Source organism: Microcaecilia unicolor, chromosome 4, assembly GCF_901765095.1.
Source record: "Microcaecilia unicolor chromosome 4, aMicUni1.1, whole genome shotgun sequence".
Taxonomy (NCBI): domain Eukaryota; kingdom Metazoa; phylum Chordata; class Amphibia; order Gymnophiona; family Siphonopidae; genus Microcaecilia; species Microcaecilia unicolor.
The window spans coordinates 54,154,183-54,177,451 of NC_044034.1; the positions used below are offsets into that span (position 1 = coordinate 54,154,183).

At 47.7% G+C, this 23,269-nt stretch overlaps 1 protein-coding gene across 1 annotated transcript in view; it reads left to right on the plus strand.

Annotated features, from left to right (window-relative positions):
* DYNC2H1 (dynein cytoplasmic 2 heavy chain 1) overlaps positions 1 to 23,269 on the plus strand; it is a 1,078,189-nt gene that overhangs the window by 546,843 nt on the left and 508,077 nt on the right. The window contains 2 exon segments of the mRNA XM_030202388.1: positions 17,856 to 18,104; positions 21,182 to 21,290. Coding sequence (XP_030058248.1) covers positions 17,856 to 18,104; positions 21,182 to 21,290 — 358 coding nt within the window.

Sequence of the window (23,269 nt, forward strand, 5' to 3'; positions counted from 1 at the left end):
ATTTTTGGAGAAAAGTCGAGCAGGTGGTAGAGGCTCTCCACCAGCGGGACACCGCATTCGACAAGTTCTCCCGCCGGCAGCCTTCAGCCTCTACCTCTACAGGTAGACGATTTTTCGGGGGAAGGAAGACTGGTCCCTATGCTTCTGGTAAGCGTAGGTACAATCCTCCTTCCCGACAGCCTGCGGCCCAGGCTAAGCCCCAGCGCGCTCGCTCTCGTCAGCAGCGTGCGCCTCAGCAAGGCCCCGCGGCTCCCCAGCAAAAGCAAGGGGCGAGCTTTTGACTGGCTCCAGCAGAGCATAGCCGACATCCAAGTGTCAGTGCCGGGCGACCTGCCGGTCGGGGGGAGGTTGAAAGCTTTTCACCAAAGGTGGCCTCTCATAACCTCCGATCAGTGGGTTCTCCAAATAGTCCGGCAGGGATACACCCTCAATTTGGCCTCAAAACCTCCAAATTGTCCACCGGGAGCTCAGTCTTACAGCTTCCAGCACAAGCAGGTACTTGCAGAGGAACTCTCCGCCCTTCTCAGCGCCAATGCGGTCGAGCCCGTGCCATCCGGGCAAGAAGGGCTGGGATTCTATTCCAGGTACTTCCTTGTGGAAAAGAAAACAGGGGGGATGCGTCCCATCCTAGACCTAAGGGCCCTGAACAAATATCTCGTAAAAGAAAAGTTCAGGATGCTTTCCCTGGGCACCCTTCTCCCCATGATTCAGCAAAACGATTGGCTATGCTCTCTGGACTTGAAGGATGCCTACACACACATCCCGATACTGCCAGCTCACAGACAGTATCTGCGATTTCAGTTGGGCACACGCCACTTCCAGTACTGTGTGCTACCCTTTGGGCTCGCCTCTGCGCCCAGGGTGTTCACAAAGTGCCTAGCTGTGGTAGCAGCGGCACTTCGCAGGCTGGGGTTGCACGTGTTCCCATATCTCGACGATTGGCTGGTGAAGAACACATCCGAGGCAGGAGCCCTGCAGTCCATGCAGATGACTATTCGCCTCCTGGAGCTACTGGGGTTTGTGATAAATTACCCAAAGTCCCATCTTCTCCCAGTGCAGAAACTCGAATTCATAGGAGCCCTGCTGGATTCTCGGACAGCTCGCGCCTATCTTCCAGAGGTGAGAGCCAACAACTTGTTGTCCCTCGTCTCCCGGGTGCGTGCGTCCCAGCAGATCACAGCTCGGCAGATGTTGAGATTGCTGGGCCACATGGCCTCCACAGTTCATGTGACTCCCATGGCCCGCCTCCACATGAGATCTGCTCAATGGACCCTAGCCTCCCAGTGGTATCAGGCCGCTGGGGGTCTAGAGGACGTGATCCACCTGTCCACGAGTTTTCTCAAATCCCTGTATTGGTGGACGATTTGCTCCAATTTGACTCTGGGACGTCCCTTCCAAATTCCTCAGCCACAAAAAGTGCTGACCACGGATGCGTCTCTCCTGGGATGGGGAGCTCATGTCGATGGGCTTCACACCCAAGGAAGTTGGTCCCTCCAAGAACGCGATCTACAGATCAATCTTCTGGAGTTGCGAGCGATCTGGAACGCTCTGAAGGCTTTCAGAGATCGGCTGTCCCACCAAATTATCCAAATTCAGACAGACAACCAGGTTGCCATGTACTATGTCAACAAGCAGGGGGGCACCGGATCTTGCCCCCTGTGTCAGGAAGCCGTCAGCATGTGGCTCTGGGCCCGCCGTCTCGGCATGGTGCTCCAAGCCACATATCTGGCAGGCGTAAACAACAGTCTGGCCGACAGACTGAGCCGGATTATGCAACCTCACGAGTGGTCGCTCAACTCCAGAGTGGTGCGCCAGATCTTCCAAGCGTGGGGCACCCCCTTGGTGGATCTCTTCGCATCTCGAGTGAACCACAAAGTCCCTCAGTTCTGTTCCAGGCTTCAGGCCCCCGGCAGACTAGCATCGGATGCCTTCCTCCTGGATTGGGGGGAGGGCCTGCTGTATGCTTATCCTCCCATCCCTCTGGTGGGGAGGACTTTGTTGAAACTCAAGCAAGACCGAGGCACCATGATTCTGATTGCTCCTTTTTGGCCGCGTCAGATCTGGTTCCCCCTTCTTCTGGAGTTATCCTCCGAAGAACCGTGGAGATTGGAGTGTTTTCCGACCCTCATCACACAGGACGAGGGGGCGCTTCTGCATCCCAACCTCCAGTCTCTGGCTCTCACGGCCTGGATGTTGAGGGCGTAGACTTTGCCTCTTTGGGTCTGTCAGAGGGTGTCTCCCGCATCTTGCTTGCTTCCAGGAAAGACTCCACTAAGAGAAGTTACTTCTTCCATTGGAGGAGGTTTGCCGTCTGGTGTGACAGCAAGGCCCTAGATCCTCGCTCTTGTCCTACACAGACCCTGCTTGAATACCTTCTGCACTTGTCTGAGTCTGGTCTCAAGACCAACTCTGTAAGGGTTCACCTTAGTGCAATCAGTGCATACCATTACCGTGTGGAAGGTAAGCCGATCTCAGGACAGCCTTTAGTTGTTCGCTTCATGAGAGGTTTGCTTTTGTCAAAGCCCCCTGTCAAGCCTCCTACAGTGTCATGGGATCTCAATGTCGTTCTCACCCAGCTGATGAAACCTCCTTTTGAGCCACTGAATTCCTGCCATCTGAAGTACTTGACCTGGAAGGTCATTTTCTTGGTGGCAGTTACTTCAGCTCGTAGAGTCAGTGAGCTTCAGGCCCTGGTAGCCCAGGCCCGTACACCAAATTTCATCATAACAGAGTAGTCCTCCGCACTCACCCTAAGTTCCTGCCGAAGGTTGTGTCGGAGTTCCATCTGAACCAGTCAATTGTCTTGCCAACATTTTTTCCCCGTCCTCATTCCTGCCCTGCTGAACGTCAGCTGCACACATTGGACTGCAAGAGAGCATTGGCCTTCTACCTGGAGCGGACACAGCCCACCAGACAGTCCGCCCAATTGTTTGTTTCTTTTGACCCCAATAGGAGGGGAGTGGCTGTAGGGAAACGCACCATATCCAATTGGCTAGCAGATTGCATTTCCTTCACTTACGCCCAGGCGGGGCTGGCTCTTGAGGGGCATGTCACGGCTCATAATGTTAGAGCCATGGCTGCGTCGGTAGCCCACTTGAAGTCAGCCTCCATTGAAGAAATTTGCAAAGCTGCGACGTGGTCATCTGTCCACACATTCACATCTCATTACTGCCTGCAGCAGGATACCCGACGCGACAGTCGGTTCGGGCAGTCAGTTCTTCAGAACCTGTTTGGGCTTTAGGATCCAACTCCACCCCCCGAGGGCCCTGTTTGTTCTGTTCCAGGCTGCACTCTCAGTTAGTTGGTAAATTTTTTAGGTCAATCTCAGTTATGTCCTCGCCGTTGCGAGGCCCAATTGACCATGGTTGTTGTTTTGCGTGAGCCTGGGTGCTAGGGATACCCCATCAGTGAGAACAAGCAGCCTGCTTGTCCTCGGAGAAAGCGAATGCTACATACCTGTAGAAGGTATTCTCCGAGAACAGCAGGCTGATTGTTCTCACAAACCCGCCCGCCTCCCCTTTGGAGTTGAGTCTTCCCTTGAAGTGTATTGTCTTGCTACATACTGGACTGGCCGGCTCGAGCCGGTTTCGGGCGGGAAGACGGCCGCGCATGCGCGGTGCGCATGGGCGCGCGAGGACTAGCAAAGGCCTTTGCTAGTAAACTTTCCGATGGAGGGGGCTGCCGAGGACGTCAACCCATCAGTGAGAACAATCAGCCTGCTGTCCTCGGAGAATACCTTCTACAGGTATGTAGCATTCGCTATATGTATGATGCTGATAGCTGTGTATCTTATCCGGGAATGAGCTAGTTAATCCAATATAATCATAGCACCTTTCAAACTACTGTAAAAAAAAATACAGATTAAAATTCACTTATCTGACAAAGATGTAAATGCCTGTGCAGTTGGGAGATGAAAATGCCCCTTGCCAATCGTGATCCCAGCTTCCAAAATATGTGATAAGTAATAGGTGACAGATTATAGAACAACTGTTTCCAAGTCTCTTGAAATTACAGTCTCTTCCGAATCTCGACATGGAACCGTGTTTCGCTTTATATGCGTCTTCAGGAGATTCAGTGCATACCACAGCTTGCTTTATATGCGTCTTCAGGAGATTCAATACATACCACAGCTTGCTTTATATGCATCTTCAGGAGATTCAATACATACCACAGCTTGCTTTATATGCATCTTCAGGAGATTCAATACATACCACAGCTTGCTTTATATGCATCTTCAAGAGATTCAATACATACCACAGCTTATCAAACGACTAGGCTGAGCTTGGATGTGTTATGGTTGGAGAGCCTGACCTAGCGCACCTGAACACATATTGGCACTAACTGCTCCTTGGGTGCGCTCCTTTGGCACAATATACCCCTGACAGATTGCTTTTATGTGAGGACTTCTGGGATTCTTACATGCCCAGGCCATGTAACCCAGGGATCTGACCGGTGTACTGAAAGAGCAGACTGCGTAATTAAGGGACACTGAGAGACTTGTGATGGGAGACAAAGGTACAATCGGGCAACTAACAAGCAAAGCACCTCAGAGTCGGGTGAACAGTGATATGCTGGCAACATATTGCTTTTATGTGCAGGTCACGTGACCCAGGGATTCAACCGGGGCACTGAGAGCAGGCCGAGGAACGCAGGGACTCTGAGAAATGTATGTAGGTCTATATTACATAGGTTATACATTCAGTGAGGAATATCCCAATTCCTACCTAGATGCACATGTAAAGCCAACATTTTATAAAGGACTAGACATTTTGGGGAAAATTATTAAGCTGTGTTAGAGAACTAACCTGTGTTATGTGTCCCTTAATAAGACTTAAAGGGCACTATCACTGGGTGTGGTGCCATAATGCAGTAATAACTAAGTCACTGCAGGCTACATAGTAATGAGATGTGAAATATGCAAATGTATGTAAAGCAGCTTATTACTATGTAAATACCACACAACAGTTTATGATGGGCACTGGGTGCCTGTAAAATAATCCCAACTAAAGGATGAGGCTTTTTCACCACCTGGAACATTGGCCCAGAAGCATATGGCTGTGGCATGGTGGCCCATCACTTAAAGGGGCCAGCACCTGCTAGATCATAGTCTCCCCCCTCCACGCCAAACAATGAAGACCCTATTGCAGGTACACACACCAAAATGCTCCCCCCAAGGTGGCCCACCCACCAAGAAGTTTCACCCTGTGAAATCAATTATCCCCCCCTCCATCCTCCTGAAGCTTTTCCCTACTGTTCCCTTAAAAAAAAAAAAATTCCTGGGATCTAGATGTGCATAGGAGCAATCCCCAGGTGCTTCTGCCCTCGCTGGTGCTGGAATCCAAAATAGCACCAGCAACCCCTAGCGGTAGTCTTGTGGTACTATTGCTAGGGTTCATATTTCCATATAAAAGCGTTTTTTGTCTTGGAGGGGGATGGGGGGCCCACCTTTGAAGGTCAGCCCTCTGGGTTTGGATATACTTTTGTTGGTGGGGGGAAGATGGTCACACAGGAGACTACCAATTTAGCAGTTGCTGGCTCCTTTAAGTGATGGCCAGGAAGCATTACGCCATGGCTTGGCAGCCTTATACTCCCATACCGATGGTCTAATGCTGCTTTCTCGCAAGAAGCATTAGTCCTTTACCACAGGAAAAAGCAACTTACAATAAGGATATAACATAGGTTGGTAAGTCCCCTGGTAAATCATGGTGTGGTAAAAGCTCAACTTTTACCACCCTTTGTGGAAGGATGAAGAATTTGTGGACTCCCTCTCCCTCAGGAAAAATTCATAGAACTCAAGTCAAAGGGAAGGATTGTGAAAAGCACATGTTAATCTATGATACTTTTTTTATTGATTTTAAAGCAACATAATTTTTATAAAAACATATAACAGCATATAATATGGAACAATGAAGAAAAAAACAAAAAATGCAAACAAAAAAAACCCCCATACAGGTCAGTGAGCTGATAAAAATAAAACAGGACAGTATGCGCAATATACTTTAGAGAGCTAATTCCCTTCACAAGTCACATACAGTGGTGGAAATAAGTATTTGATCCCTTGCTGATTTTGTAAGTTTGCCCACTGACAAAGACATGAGCAGCCCATAATTGAAGGGTAGGTTATTGGTAACAGTGAGAGATAGCACATCACAAATTAAATCCGGAAAATCACATTGTGGAAAGTATATGAATTTATTTGCATTCTGCAGAGGGAAATAAGTATTTAATCCCTCTGGCAAACAAGACCTAATACTTGGTGGCAAAACCCTTGTTGGCAAGCACAGCGGTCAGACGTCTTCTGTAGTTGATGATGAGGTTTGCACACATGTCAGGAGGAATTTTGGTCCACTCCTCTTTGCAGATCATCTCTAAATCATTAAGAGTTCTGGGCTGTCGCTTGGCAACTCGCAGCTTCAGCTCCCTCCATAAGTTTTCAATGGGATTAAGGTCTGGTGACTGGCTAGGCCACTCCATGACCCTAATGTGCTTCTTCCTGAGCCACTCCTTTGTTGCCTTGGCTGTATGTTTTGGGTCATTGTCGTGCTGGAAGACCCAGCCACGACCCATTTTTAAGGCCCTGGCGGAGGGAAGGAGGTTGTCACTCAGAATTGTACGGTACATGGCCCCATCCATTCTCCCATTGATGCGGTGAAGTAGTCCTGTGCCCTTAGCAGAGAAACACCCCCAAAACATAACATTTCCACCTCCATGCTTGACAGTGGGGACGGTGTTCTTTGGGTCATAGGCAGCATTTCTCTTCCTCCAAACACGGCGAGTTGAGTTCATGCCAAAGAGCTCAATTTTTGTCTCATCTGACCACAGCACCTTCTCCCAATCACTCTCGGCATCATCCAGGTGTTCACTGGCAAACTTCAGACGGGCCGTCACATGTGCCTTCCGGAGCAGGGGGACCTTGCGGGCACTGCAGGATTGCAATCCGTTATGTCGTAATGTGTTACCAATGGTTTTCGTGGTGACAGTGGTCCCAGCTGCCTTGAGATCATTGACAAGTTCCCCCCTTGTAGTTGTAGGCTGATTTCTAACCTTCCTCATGATCAAGGATACCCCACGAGGTGAGATTTTGCGTGGAGCCCCAGATCTTTGTCGATTGACAGTCATTTTGTACTTCTTCCATTTTCTTACTATGGCACCAACAGTTGTCTCCTTCTCGCCCAGCGTCTTACTGATGGTTTTGTAGCCCATTCCAGCCTTGTGCAGGTGTATGATCTTGTCCCTGACAACCTTAGACAGCTCCTTGCTCTTGGCCATTTTGTAGAGGTTAGAGTCTGACTGATTCACTGAGTCTGTGGACAGGTGTCTTTCATACAGGTGACCATTGCCGACAGCTGTCTGTCATGCAGGTAACGAGTTGATTTGGAGCATCTACCTGGTCTGTAGGGGCCAGATCTCTTACTGGTTGGTGGGGGATCAAATACTTATTTCCCTCTGCAGAATGCAAATAAATTCATATACTTTCCACAATGTGATTTTCCGGATTTAATTTGTGATGTGCTATCTCTCACTGTTACCAATAACCTACCCTTCAATTATGGGCTGCTCATGTCTTTGTCAGTGGGCAAACTTACAAAATCAGCAAGGGATCAAATACTTATTTCCACCACTGTAGTTGTCTAACAGCGACCATGCTCTATGGAAAGAGGAGATGCAACCAAATCTTATGGCAGCCAGTTCCTCATATCGCCTATAAGAACACAGCAGATTCCACCATTCGTGATATGAAACAAGCTGATTATTCTTCCAATGCAATGCAATCAGATGAAGAGCAAGAGAAATCATTAAGTTAAACAGTTTGGCATATTTAGGAGGAAGTGACAAGTCAGGAGTCGAAGCCTTGAGGATTAGTATTTTAAAAGATAGAGCATCTTGGATTGTAAATATTTTCTGGGTGGTGCCCCAAACCGACCTCCAGTACGACTGAAGATTACAAGAGAAAAGCTTTTAATCTGACATTGAGAGCTTCTGTAATGGGTATGGAAGCTTACAGGCTCTCATGGTTGCACATTTGACCTGCATGATTATCTCTTTGGAGATAATAAGAAAGAGGCAGTTACTCTGATTACAAAGCATTACAATCAAATCCCTACCATAGAAGCAATTGATGACCACCTCCTTATCTTTTAGGAAGTATTCCAGTTCAGTGTTGATGGGGATCATACTATTGTCTACCCACTTATTTTCTGTCAGACACAAACGCAGACACCACAAAGACCTTGCTTTTCTCCTAGACAACAGAGGGCCCAGAAACCACAACCAGCTCCCCAGCTGGCCCAGGGATGGGGTTTTAACTGGATCTAGACACATAGTATCTTGGTCAGTATACCGGATGACCTTCCAGTGGGAGGCTAAGGTTTTATGCAAACTGTTGGTCCAATATAATCTCTGACTTGTGGATTCTCAGAATTGTCCAAAGCGATCTCAAAGTATATCAAGTTGCTCATTGAGAGTATTTTAGTCCAATTCTCCACACCAGAAAATACTTACCAAGGAGGTCTCCTTCCTATTGAGACCAGTTTGGTTGAACCCAGTCCACCAGAAGAAGTAAAGTAGGGTTCTTATTCCAAAGATTTACTGATCACAAAGAAATCAGAAGGATTTCTTTGTATCCTAGACCTAAGGGCCGTGAGCAAATATCTGGTCAGACAAGTTCAAGATGATTTCTCTTAATCCCTTTACTCAAAAAAGAAATTGGTGATGTTCTCTGATCTTAATGGAAGCACATACCCATGGTCACAGGAAGTTTGTCAGTTTTTTTATTAGGGAACTATTACCAATATCGCATTTTTCCATTTGGCTTATCGAGCTCCATGGATTTCCCAAAATGCTTAGCTCTGGTAGCAGTGTAGCTATGCAGACTAGAAATGAATGCGTTTCCCTGACCTGGGTGACTAGCTGGTCAACAGCTCACTTCAGGAAATAACTTAGTGATCAATAAGCAAAATTATTTAGGTGCTGGAATCTCTAGAGTTTCTAAATCAGAAGGTAGATTCCATGTGTAGAGGCCCTTTATCTCTATTGAAATTCATAGGAGCTCTTCCTGTTAATTGGAGAGTGCTGCTTAATATCTGCACAGATTGGCTTGGCACTGTCAAGATAATGCCAGCATAGTCTCGGGATGGAGCAAAGGTGGAACTGGTAAAAATTTATGGATATTTGTTTTGGTGATCATCTTTTATTTTATATTTTATAGCATTGTGTAGTTAAGTTTTTATTTTTAATTATTTTTATATTGATGTGTATTGTATATTATCCGAGGACAAGCAGGCTGCTTGTTCTCACTGATGGGTGACGTCCACGGAACCCCCTCCAATCGGAATCTTCACTAGCAAAGACGTTTGCTAGCCCTCGCGCAACTATGCGCACCGCGGATGCGCGACCGTCTTCCCGCCCGATCCGGCTCGTGTTCGTCAGTCGTCTTTTGTCCGCGCTCGGGACGGTCGTGTTTTGCCGCCGTTTCATGCCCCTCAGAAGACCTCGCGCGTCTTTCGCGGTTTTCTACTTTTCTGTGTTAAAAAAAAAAAAAAAAAAGAGAGAGAGAGAAGGTTCCCTTTTTTCCCATATTTCTAGCTTTTTCCCAGCTTAAGTATCCTTTCGCTTTCAGGAGCGGCCTTGTTGGCCGCCCGTACGGGTTTTTCTCCCTTTTTTTCTCGGTGCCTATTGTCATCATCGCGAATTTTGATTTCGCCGGCGCGATTTTTCCGCCCATGTCATCGAAGCCTTCCAGCGACTTCAAGAAGTGCACCCAGTGCGCCCGGATAATCTTGCTCACTGATAGGCACGCTTCGTGTCTGGGGGCTGGGCACCACCCGCAGGCCTGTAGTCTTTGTGCACTTTTGCAAAAGAGGACTCAGGTAGCGAGATTAGCCCGGTGGAACGTTCTGTTCTCCGGCGCTTCGACGGCAACAGCATCTTGAGATTCGTCGGGTGCATCGTCGTCGGCAGCACCGAAGTCTTCGGAGATCGCATCGGCGTCGACAGCATCGAGGCGTCTTCCTCCTGCATCGTCGGTATCGAGGCTTCGAAAGAGTGCGTCGGTGTCGGTGGTACCGGGACCCCCGCTGGTGCTGATGTCGGACGGTGGTGCTTCGTCTGGAGTGCAGGTGAGGGCTGTCCATTCCCCTGCTGGTGACGGTGAGCCTTCGGGTAGGTCTCCTCCTGCCCTGAGGGCTCCTGCGGTACAACCCCCTCGGAATCGACCATCTTCGGCCCCGGCCCCGAGGAAGCGACGACTGGATTCAACTTCCTCCTCATCGGTACCGGGGAGCTCCGGTGACATGCTTCGCTCGAAGAAGTCGAAGAAGCATCGTCACCGGTCACCTTTCCGTCTTGGTACCGGGAGCTCTGGGTCGCCGAGGGAGTCGGCACCCAGCAGGCATCGGCACTGGGAGGACTGCTCACCCTCCATCCATGAGGTGTCGGTGCGCTCTACCCCGGACAGCCCGGTACTGCCTCCATGCCCGGAACAGATTCTGACCTCGACGCCTACATCGGCTTCTCAGTCTTTCTCCACAGCCGCTCTGCACGAGAGTCTCCGGGCCGTTCTTCCTGGCATCCTGGAAGAGCTGTTGCGCCCTTCTCCGGTACCGGGGGTGCCTGCGCCACCGGTGCCGTCGAGTGAGGCGACAGCTGGCCCTTTGCCCGGGGTGAGGTCCCCGGTACCGCTTGCAGTACCGGTTTCGGCTGCTTCCCAGGTGGACTCACTGACGACGTCGGGGGAGGGAGCTTCGCCGCTGCCGGCCAGGTAGTCCACCTCTCGACGCTTCCACCGTGGCTGTGGTTCCACGGAGTCGGGACGGGCACGACTTCAGACACAGGTCCGTGAACTTGTGTCTGATACCGAGGATGAGGCCTCGTGGGAGGCAGAGGAGGACATCAGATATTTCTCTGACGAGGAGTCTGATGGCCTTCCTTCTGACCCCACTCCCTCCCCTGAAAGGCAGCTTTCTCCTCCCGAGAGTCTGTCTTTCTCCGCCTTTGTCCAGGAGATGTCTAAGGCCATCCCCTTCCCGGTGGTTGTGGAGGATGAGCCAAGGGCTGAGATGTTTGAGCTCTTGGACTATCCTTCTCCACCTAAGGAAGCGTCCACAGTACCCATGCATCATGTCCTGAAAAAGACATTGCTGGTGAACTGGACCAAGCCACTAACTAATCCCCACATTCCCAAAAAGATAGAATCCCAGTATCGGATCCATGGAGACCCAGAGCTGATGCGCACTCAGTTGCCTCACGACTCTGGTGTGGTGGATCTGGCCCTGAAGAAGGCTAAGAGTTCTAGGGAGCATGCTTCGGCGCCCCCGGGCAAAGACCCCAAAACCTTAGACTCCTTTGGGAGGAAGGCGTATCATTCTTCCATGCTCGTGGCCAAGATTCAATCTTACCAGCTCTACACGAGCATCCATATGCGGAACAATGAGCGGAAGCTGGCGGACTTGGTGGACCAGCTCCCTTTTGAGCAAGCCATGCCGTTTCAGGAGGTGGTCAGGCAGCTGAAGGCATGTAGGAAATTCCTGGCCAGAGGGGTATTTGATACCTTTGATGTTGCGTCCAGGGCCGCTGCTCAAGGTGTGGTGATGCGCAGACTCTCATGGCTGCGTGCCTCCGACCTGGAGACTAGTATCCAGCAGCGGATTGCGGACTCCCCTTGCCGAGCGGATAACATTTTTTGGGGAAAAGTCGAACAGGTGGTAGAGCAGCTCCATCAGCGGGATAACGCTTTCGACAAATTCTCCCGCCGGCAGCCTTCAGCATCTACCTCATCAGGTAGACGTTTTTATGGGGGAAGGAGGGCTGTTCCCTACTCTTCTGGTAAGCGTAGGTACAATCCTCCTTCTCAACAGCCTGCGGCCCAGGCTAAGCCCCAGCGCGCTCGCTCTCGTCAGCAGTGTGCGCCTCAGCGAGGCCCCACAGCTCCCCAGCAAAAGCAGGGGGCGAGCTTTTGACTGGCTCCAGCAGAGCATAGCCGAGATCAAAGTGTCCATGCCGGACGACCTGCCGGTCGGGGAGAGGTTGAAAGTTTTTCACCAAAGGTGGCCTCTTATAACCTCCGACCGTTGGGTTCTTCAAAAAGACCGGCAAGGATACGCCCTCAATTTGGCCTCCATGCCTCCAAATTGCCCACCGAGAGCTCAGTCTTTCAGCTTCCAGCACAAGCAGGTACTTGCAGAGGAACTCTCCGCCCTTCTCAGCGCCAATGCGGTCGAGCCCGTGCCACCGGGGCAAGAGGGGCTGGGATTCTATTCCAGGTACTTCCTTGTGGAAAAGAAAACAGGGGGGATGCGTCCCATCCTAGACCTAAGGGCCCTGAACAAATATCTGGTCAAGGAAAAGTTCAGGATGCTTTCCTTGGGCACCCTTCTTCCCTTGATTCAGGAAAAAGATTGGCTATGCTCTCTGGACTTAAAGGATGCTTACACGCATATTCCGATACTGCCAGCTCACAGACAGTATCTTCGATTCCGTCTGGGAACACGTCACTTCCAGTACTGTGTGCTACACTTTGGGCTCGCCTCCGCGCCCAGGGTGTTCACGAAGTGCCTGGCTGTGGTAGCAGCAGCGCTCCGCAGGCTTGGAGTGCACGTGTTCCCTTATCTCAACGATTGGCTGGTGAAGAACACATCCGAGGCAGGAGCTCTGCAGTCCATGCAGATGACTATTCGACTCCTGGAGCTACTGGGGTTTGTGATAAATTATCCAAAGTCCCATCTTCTCAAAGTACAGAGACTCGAATTCATAGGAGCTCTGCTGGATTCTCGGACGGCTCGTGCCTATCTTCCGGAGACAAGGGCCAACAATCTGTTGTCCCTCGTCTCCCGGGTGCGAGCGTCCCAGCAGATCACAGCTCGGCAGATGTTGAGATTGCTGGGCCACATGGCCTCCACAGTTCATGTGACTCCCATGGCTCGTCTTCGCATGCGATCTGCTCAATGGACCCTAGCTTCCCAGTGGTTTCAGGCTGCTGGGAATCTAGAGGACGTGATCCACCTGTCCACGAGTTTTCTCAAATCCCTGCACTGGTGGACGATTTGGTCCAATTTGACTCTGGGACGCCCTTTCCAAATTCCTCAGCCGTAAAAAGTGCTGACTACGGATGTGTCTCTCCTGGGGTGGGGATCTCATGTCGATGGGCTTCACACCCAGGGAAGCTGGTCCCTCCAGGAACAAGGTCTACAGATCAATCTCCTGGAGTTGCGAGCGGTCTGGAACGCTCCGAAGGCTTTCAGAGATCGGGTGTCCCATCAAATTATCCAAATTCAGACAGACAACCAGGTTGACATGTATTACATCAACAAGCAGGGGGGCACCGGATCTCGCCCCCTGTGTCAGGAAGCCGTCAGCATGTGGCTCTGGGCTCGCCGTCACGGCATGTTTCTCCAAGCCACATATCTGGCAGGCGTAAACAACAGTCTGGCTGACAGGTTGAGCAGGATTATGCAACCTCACGAGTGGTCGCTCAACTCCAGAGTAGTGCGCCGGATCTTCCAAGTGTGGGGCACCCCCTTGGTAGATCTCTTCGCATCTCAAGCCAACCACAAGGTCCCTCAGTTCTGTTCCAGACTTCAGGCCCACGGCCGACTGGCATCGGATGCCTTCCTCCTGGATTAGGGGGAAGGCCTGCTGTATGCTTATCCTCCCATACCTCTGGTGGGGAAGACTTTGCTGAAACTCAAGCAGGACCGAGGTGCCATGATTCTGATTGCTCCTTTTTGGCCGCGTCAGATCTGGTTCCCTCTTCTTCTGGAGTTGTCCTCCGAAGAACCGTGGAGATTGGAGTGTTTTCCGATCCTCATCACCCAGAACGAAGGGGCGCTTCTGCATTCCAGCCTCCAGTCTCTGGCTCTCATGGCCTGGATGTTGAGAGCGTAGACTTTGCCTCTTGGGTCTGTCGGAGGGTGTCTCCCGTGTCTTGCTTGCTTCCAGGAAAGATTCCACTAAGAGGAGTTACTTCTTTTTATGGAGGAGGTTTACCGTCTGGTGTGACAGCAAGGCCTTAGACCCTCGCTCTTGTCCTACACAGACCCTGCTTGACTACCTTCTGCACTTACCTGAGTCTGGTCTCAAGACCAACTCTGTAAGGGTTCACCTTAGCGCAATCAGTGCATACCATTACTGTGTGGAAGGTAAGTCGATCTCGGGACAGCCTTTAGTTGTTCGCTTTATGAGAGGTTTGCTTTTGTCAAAGCCCCACATCAAACCTCCTACAGTGTCATGGAATCTCAACGTTGTTCTCACCCAGCTGATGAAACCTCCTTTTGAGCCACTGAATTCCTGCCATCTGAAGTACTTGACCTGGAAGGTCATTTTCTTGGTGGCAGTAACTTCAGCTCGTAGAGTCAGTGAGCTTCAGGCCCTGATAGCCCATGCTCCTTACACCAAATTTCATCATAATAGAGTAGTCCTCCGCACTCACCCTAAGTTCTTGCCGAAGGTGGTGTCGGAGTTCCATCTGAACCAGTCAATTATCTTGCCAACATTCTTTCCCCGTCCGCATTCCTGCCCTGCTGAACGTCAGCTGCACACATTGGACTGCAAAAGAGCATTGGCCTTCTATCTGGAGCGGACACAGCCCAACAGACAGTACGCCCAAATGTTTGTTTCTTTTGATCCCAATAGGAGGGGAGTGGCTGTGGGGAAACGCACCTTATCAAATTGGCTAGCAGACTGCATTTCCTTCACTTACGCCCAGGCTGGGCTGGCTCTTGAGGGTCATGTCACGGCTCACAATGTTAGAGCCATGGCAGCGTCAGTGGCCCACTTGAAGTCAGCCACTATTGAAGAGATCTGTAAGGCTGCGACGTGGTCATCTGTCCACACATTCACATCTCATTAATGCCTGCAACAGGATACCCGACACGACAGTCGGTTCGGGCAGTCGGTGCTTCAGAATCTGTTTGGGGTTTAGAATCCAACTCCACCCCCCTAGGCCCATTTTGTATTCTGTTCCAGGCTACACTCTCAGTTAGTTGGATAAGTTGTTAGGTCAATCTCAGTTATGTCCTCGCCGTTGCGAGGCCCAATTTGACCATGTTTGTTTTGAGTGAGCCTGGGGGCTAGGGATACCCCAGTCGTGAGAACAAGCAGCCTGCTTGTCTTCGGCGAAAGCGAATGCTACATACCTGTAGAAGGTATTCTCCGAGGACAGCAGGCTGATTGTTCTTACGAACCCGCCCGCCTCCCCTTTGGAGTTGTGTCTTCCCTTGTCTTTGTCTTGCTACATATGGGACTGACGAACATGAGCCGGTTCGGGCGGGAAGACGGTCGCGCATGCGCGGTGCGCATGGGCGCGCGACGGCTAGCAAACGTCTTTGCTAGTGAAGATTCCGATTGGAGGGGGTTCCGTGGACGTCACCCATCAGTGAGAACAATCAGCCTGCTGTCCTCGGAGAATACCTTCTACAGGTATGTAGCATTTGCTCTCCTGACATAGGCAAAGCTGAAAGGCTGAATTGGGTCCCCTTTCCAATAAAAACCTTTTTAGTGAACTCTTGTCTAGTCTTCATCCCCTGGATCATCTGCACTGTGGTGTTGCTGAAACTGGACGTTATCCAGCCATCATCCATTTTCAGCACCAGTGCTGGGTAACTATTCAGACAAGATGGACTACACAAATAGCAGTTCTAGCCTTCCCAGATACTGGCATTGAATATCAGCAGTACCTGGTTAACATCTGGCGGCTGGTGAAGACATGGATTCTCGGCACCAGTAGGCAGATGTGCCCCAGGACTGAATATCCAGGTCTAAATCAGCCTGTGGTGGCCTGAGTGGAGGCGTAGCCTAGTGGATAGTGCAGTGGACTTTGATCCTGGGGAACTGAGTTCAATTCCTACTGCAGCTCCTTGTGACTCTGGGCAAGTCACTTAACCCTCCATTGCCCCTGGTACAAAATAAGTACCTGAATATATGTAAACCGCTTTGAATGTAGTTGCAAAAACCTCAGAAAGGCAGTATATCAAGTCCCGTTTCCCTTTCCCCTGAGCTTAAACAACTGCTACAAGCTGAATATGGACTGGAAATCTTCTAGATATTTACTTATCTAGGAGAAGCCTAGTGGAGGAGTAGCCTAGTGGTTAGTGCAGCAGACTTTGATCCTGGGGAACTGGGTTCGATTCCCACTGCAGCTCTTTGTGACTGTGGGCAAGTCACTTAACCCTCCATTGCCCCAGGTAAAAAATAAGTACCTGTATATATGTAAACCACTTTGAATGTAGTTGCAAACTACCACAGAAAGGCGGTATATCAAGTCCTATTTCCCTTCCCTTCCCTTGTTAGATTGTGTTACCATATGAGGACTTGTACCCGTTTGTTCATGGAGAACAGCAGCAATGGATAAATTACTTTGGGGTAAATTTTCAGCTGGTGTGATGACTGTACAATGTTAAGTGCTAACCTTAGTCTTAAATATGTATTTCAGCATTGCTATCCTTATAGGTAGGTAAGCTGAATATGTGTGTTATGTGGTGACTATGCTGGCACAGTCCATTTATTAGCTGAATATTACTGCTAAACAGATACCCCCTCCCCCCAATATTCAGTCAGCGGTAGGCAGCACTTTGACTGCCTGCCGCCTGCGTCCAAATCAGATATTCAATGCCAGGCTTTCCAACTATGGCTTAATGGGCAAGGATAGGACTGATATTTATGTGGTCTTTTTTGCCTGGCCAGTTAAGTTCCGAATATTGGGACTTAACTGGCCAGACCCCGGAACGCCCCAACTTCATCAGCTTTATTTTTGGTGTTAACCGGACATTTTCAGTGGTGGTAACCGGTTAAATGCCTTTGAAAAAGACCAGTTATCAGCTGAGATGTGAGTTAACTGGTCAGCAGCTGTTCCTGGATGGTTAACTCGTGCTGAATATCAGCTGGGTAATTTTTAAGACTACCAGTGGCTGTCTTCTAATCCAGCACACAGTTATGTGGATTGTATTTGGATGTTTAGCGATTTATATAGCCGAATAATATCTGTCAAATTTTGAAACATACAGTGGCCAGTTGCCGGCAAAGGCATAATTTCCTTAAATATCGACTGGTAAATTTTCTCTGAAGACAATAGTTCATCTATCAATTTCCTTCACCATCTAGCATTGACAGGCCCGCTTGGACTGGACATTGATAACTTGCCTAAAGATGATAAAGGATTCTGTCTCTTCAGCATTGGTATTGAAGGACACTTACGTGTGTCTGTTGGAGATGAAAAAGCATTGACCTTGGTCCACTTCAGAGCATAGTCCTGGGGGCATACAGGACTTAATGGCTACTTCAACTACTTATTGTCCTCAAAGGAATGCTCAACCTCTTCAGTGTTGGATGGGTGCTGCTGGTCCCAAAGGGTTTGAGACCTAACCTCTGATTTCCCCTAAGGTGATGCAGGAAAATATATCCTCAATTGTTGTAGCTCATGCAGTTTTGACATCAGCAATTTTTGAGGAAGAGATCCACAGGAGTATAAAGGAAAAGATTGCCAGACATCTGGCTTGGTTCCATGTTCTGACACTGTGGTTGAGGCAGAGGGTTTAGATGTGGAAATGCTTTATAAAATACCCTCTTATTATGTGTTTAGTTGAAATGATTACAAGACTTCACCATTGACATTGTAAATGTACTCCCCTGTTACATGCTTTTTTTTTCTCCTTTTCTATCAGGTCTTTGAATTCATGAGAAAATCAAATCAGACACAAATCTTAGATCGTTTTAATTTTTGCATCTATACATAAAGCATAATTATTTTATGATTGACTATTGATGTTTATACAAATAAATCTGTGCAGTTCTCTCTATTTTTCTCTTTGAAGTACTCCTATGCATCAGAATACTTATTTTTATTCTTCTAAATCTTTTCTTAGGGTATTATTCAGTACAGCCGAGACAACAAAGAGTTGGAGATGTTGCTGTTCTATGAAGTCTTGGATTACATGTCCAGAATAGACAGGGTACTGAGCTTCCCTGGAGGATCGCTCTTGTTAGCAGGTCGCACAGGTGTTGGCCGTAGAACCCTCACAGTTTTAGTATGCCACATGCATGGAGCTGTGCTTCTAACTCCCAAGATTTCCAGAGGCTACGAAATAAAACAGTTCAAAAATGATCTTAAGCAGGTATTAAAATTGTTTCTTTAATAATAATGCATTGTTTAAGTTAAGAAAATTTTGTTAAGACCGGATTCAAGCATAAGGGAAAAATAGGGTGTAAAGAGTGTGCAAGAAGTCTACATATTGGTTTTCTTACATAATTTTGTGCTTTAAGCGTCAACGAGAAACTTCCCTTGGAGTTTATTATCTGCATAGTTTCTACCTGCTTTATAGCAGTTGCTAAGTATGAGCAGTAAGGTATATGAGGGGATTTTAAAATTAAATTCCTGCATGTAATTTTCTTTGCCTCCCTAGTTTTGTCTATAGGCATATCCCTTTTAGTTGTACTTTATTTACTGATGTACAAGGGTATTTACCACGTTTTTGAAGAAATTCAACCCAAGGCAGTGTACTACAAGTATAAACGGCATCTACTATAATAAAACGCACCTCCAACGTTCTGAAGCTGACTCCGTGGCTTCAGGGTTCGTAAGGGTGTCACATCTCTCTCTGCCCCGCCCTCGAGTAAAAATGTGATGACGTCGAGGGTGGAGCAGTCAGAGTGAAAGGCTACACCATGTCACAAGCATGACGGACACAGACGACCAGGAGGCGAAGTTTATCCTCCTGGTGAGTGCCCGTGGCTGCGTCAGCGTGATCAGAGAGAGCTGGGCATGACCGCCTTGCATTGTATTGTGAAGCTGGGAGGTAGCGCCATGACACACAAGGACTGCTTTCAATCACTGAAGGTAGAGTCCCTGCAGCGAGCTCCTGGCATCATGCAGACCCTTCACAGGCAGGGCCAGCGATGCATCGTAGTGCACAGAGTTGGGTAAGGATGAGGGGCAGTATGGGGGTTGAGGAACTGACCATCTTAAGATTGCAAGACTGATAAAACCACACAGTACAGTCACCTATTGCCATTCTTGACTGCGAATTAATTCCATGTGGAAACAAAGACTGCACAAAAATGCAGACTCGGTTCCTCCCAGTTCTGTTTGTCTTTACTGTCTGCCCCGTTCTCTTTCTTATTCACTCTAGCCCCCTCTGAGAGGGTGCACCCTGGAACTGGGAGGGAGGGAGGGACCCTGAAACTGGGAAGGAGGGAGGGAGGGACTCTGAAACTCGGAGGGAGGGGACGACCGTGGAACTCAGAGGGAGGGACAAACCTGGAACTCGGAGGGAGGGGCGAGAAGGAGGACCCTGGAACGCGGAAGGAGGGGGGGAGGAGGAGGACCCTGGCCTTTTATGTGTAGCGGACAAAGCCGTACAGACAGTCCACCCAATTGTTTGTTTCTTTCGATCCCAACAGGAAGGGAGTCACCATCGGAAAATGCACAATCTCCAATTGGCTAGCAGATTGCATTTCCTTCACTTATGCCCAAGCTGGGTTGACTGTAGAGGGCCATGTCACGGCTCACACTGTCAGAGCCATGGCTGCGTCAGTGGCTCACTTAAAGTCAGCTTCCATTGAAGAGATTTGCAAGGCTGCAACGTGGTCATCAGTCCACACATTCACATCTCATTACTGCCTTCAGCAGGATAGCCGACGCGAAAGTCAGTTTGGGTAGTCGGTGCTGCAGAATCTGTTCGGGGTTTAGAATCCAACTCCACCCTCTTTAGCCCATTTTTGTTCTGTTCCTGGCTGCAATTTCACTTAGTTGTGTTTTTTTTTCAGGTCAATCTATGTTATGTCCTCACCTGCTTGTCCTCGGAGAAAGTGAAGATACATACCTGTAGCAGGTATTCTCTGAGGACAGCAGGCAGATTGTTCTCACAAACCCACCCTCTTCCGCTTTGGAGTTGTTCTAGTTCTCTGTTTTGCTTTTTATTAAACTGAGGAGGGCACGCTCGTGCCGCGGGCGGGAAGCCGTTCAAACATGCGTGGTTCGCTCTGCCCATGTGCCGATGCGTTCTAGAAAGTTTTTGTTTGCTTAGAGATTTGCTGATCTCCTGGGCCGTCGCGGACGACAACCCAATTGTGAGAACATTCAGCCTGCTGTCCTCGGAGAATACCTGCTACGGGTATGTATCTTCACTTTATTCCCCTCCCCCGTAATCCCCTAGTGGTCAACGACCCCCCTTCCAATCCCCTAAGAGGTGAAAGTGACAATACATTCCAGGCTGTATGATAGCTGCAGATATAATGGGCATTCCTCTTAGAGTAGCGAGCAGGGTACTGGAGTAGCCTAGTGGTCAGTGCAGTGGTATAGAGAAGGGGACCCTGGCTGTTATCCCACTCTACCTGATACACTTGTGATGGAAAGCATTAGCGCCCCAAAAACTACAAAATACATACTGAACCCACATATTGGTGACACCTGCAGGCATATAAGGACTATTGTTTGGTGTACAGTGCATTTTTGCAGTTCCTGGAGGGCTCACCGTACAATATGAGGGGGTTATAATATGATGTGTACCTGGGATTTTTTATGTGAAGTTCACTTCAGTGTCCCATAGGCTGCCCCACTGCTCTGCTGGGATGTCTGTGTGGCCAATCTACTAAGAGTGCTTTCCCCCCAGACATCCCAAATGCTTGTTTCTGTGCATTTTACCCTTGGATGTTTTTTGTTCCAAAATGGCACTTAAAAGATGCACTGAGCTCAAAAATGTCTAAAATAGGGTGATTTTCACATAAAAAGATAAGACCTTTTTCTGGTTCGAAAATTACCATGTTTGACACTGGAGTTTTGGACTTTTTTTGCAAAACGTCCAAAATCGGGTTGGATACCATATTGAAAATGTCCATGCATGCTGCTAATTTCGTGTTCTTTACTGCAAAGTCCAATATATAAAAATTGGCCCTGCAGCAAATAACGTGCTGATAGCTTTAGAGCATGTTAACTGATAATAAATGACCCCCATGCAGACCTTGTTCTAAATCAAGATAAAGGAGTATTGAAATGAGCATGAATGCCAAAGCAGGCTGTCATATCTTTAAGTTGGATTGTTCTGTCTCTTTAATATTTTATGGGACATCTTTTGAAAGAGATAATGTACTATGCAACATGATTATAAATCTTCAGAACTGTATTGGTAATAAATAAGCATCATTTAAATATTAAGAAGTGCATCATAAACAATGTCGTGTTCTTGTTGTACAGGTGATGCAGCTTGCTGGTATTGAGGGGCAGCAGGTAGTTTTGCTTCTTGAAGACCATCAATTTGTCCATGCAACATTTCTAGAAATGATCAACAGCCTTTTATCTTCAGGTCAGTTTAATAGGCTCAGACAGTCAGTTTAATAGGCCACTGTCGTGGACAGGATGCTGGGCTCGATGGACCCTTGGTCTTTTCCCAGTGTGGCATTACTTATGTACTTATGTACTGTTGTTCTGAAATTTTTAACTCCATTGGTTTCTAGAAATGTCAAAATTAGGGTGTTTTTAAATTTAATTTAAACATCAGAAATTTTGAGCAGACACGGTATACCAGTTCAAAGTACTTATGTGATCATTCTGAGGGTAAGTTCCAAAACCCATTTTTGCAGGTATAGCAATGCTTTGCTTGTAGAGATATGCCTTTATAAAAGTGTATACCTAATAATCCATAGTAACGGAGTAGATGATGGCAAATAGACTGAAATGACCCATTGGAAGTTAAGGTTGTAACTGCCACTTTGTGCAGGCTATCCACCAATGCCTTTGTTTAGGATTGTAATGTTTGATCTGTACATGTTACTCTCCTCTCTTTTTTTCATATTTTAACAATACATCTCTAGAAGATCTTATTGAGGAAATATGAAATATATTGCGGCTCTTACTTTATAAGACTAATTCAAAATGTATACATGTAAATCTCAGCCTTTAAATACATATATCAAATTAATGTTGAAAACCTAATTTTAGTGATCAAACCACACAAAGTCACAGGAACAGGAGAAGAGTGGGAATAGAATCAGGCTCCTCAAGGAACAGACCAAGGATGTTCAATGTAGATATAACATTTATTAAAAGAAGGCTCAACAAGGTACCATGTTTCGGCACTGAAAGTGCCTTCTTCTGGAGTTTGCACAAGTAATTGGAGAGATACATAGAAATGTCTTAAGTAAAAATTAAAACATTAACAAAAGTAGACATCTAAATGGTAGATGTACATATTTAATAAAATGGTAATAAATGGCAAAATAGGCTAAAACATTAAACAATTATTAAAAACATTTTTACAAAAGAAATAAAGAATATGGACAACAGGAAATATAACAAAAGACAAATGACTACAGAATCAGGCATTCGGTTAAAAAATATAAGCACAATGGTTAAACAAGAACAAGCTAATGTGCAACATTGTTTGAAGAGGACTAAAAGGTATATAATGATGTTCTTAAGAAAAATATCAATTAGATATGAAGAAATAAGTTTGTATATATGTTCAAAAGCATGGGCGTATGTATGTATGCATGATAAGTGTTATAGGGATTAACCTTGGTAAACGTGTATAAAAAAAATCCTTATGGACAAAGTCTACAGAAGTAAATGTTTAAAAACCGCTGTGGTACAATATATTGTGAAAGACAATAAAAACTCTTCAAATGGTAGAACATATAATGTGTCCTAGTAGTGTCAAAACTGTGATGGAAGAGGTGCAAGAAGTATAGCTAGGCAAAAAGGAAAGAAAAAAAAGTAGACTATGAAGTGAAGCATAAGCTAATGGAGACGAAAAGATGTGGATTCCTCGGCAATCCTCCAGACCGTTCAAGACGCTTGGGTTATGCACTCCTACCAGCAGAGGGAGACTGAAAACACTAAAACTTCTTATACAAGTAGCCTGTGCAGACCTTCTACTAGCCAGTATTTTCTCATTCTCAGCAGAGGGTAGATGTGTGCAGCCTGTGCAGTGTACTCAGTCTGGTAGGCCCATTTGGGCTTTCTAGGTTGGGTTGTAAATGTTAGAGAGCCCACACTTGGATCTCTATTACAGTGTGTAAGTCCTAAGGGGCTTCTTATTCCCTGTGGGGTGTCACACCCGGGTGGCCGGGTCCCTCCCCTGTGCTCTTCCTCTGGAGGACTGCTTGACCTCGGCTGCAGACCTCGTTCTGTACCCTTGAGGCGTTTAGGCATCAGCAACAAGGTTTAAAAAAAAAAAAAAAAAAAACATTTTTTTTAAAAGGCAGCTATTTTGGCCGTTCTTGTGGCAGTCCAGAGATAAAACGTCTTCAAGGGCGTTCTCGCCTTAGGCGGTTTTGCCTATTA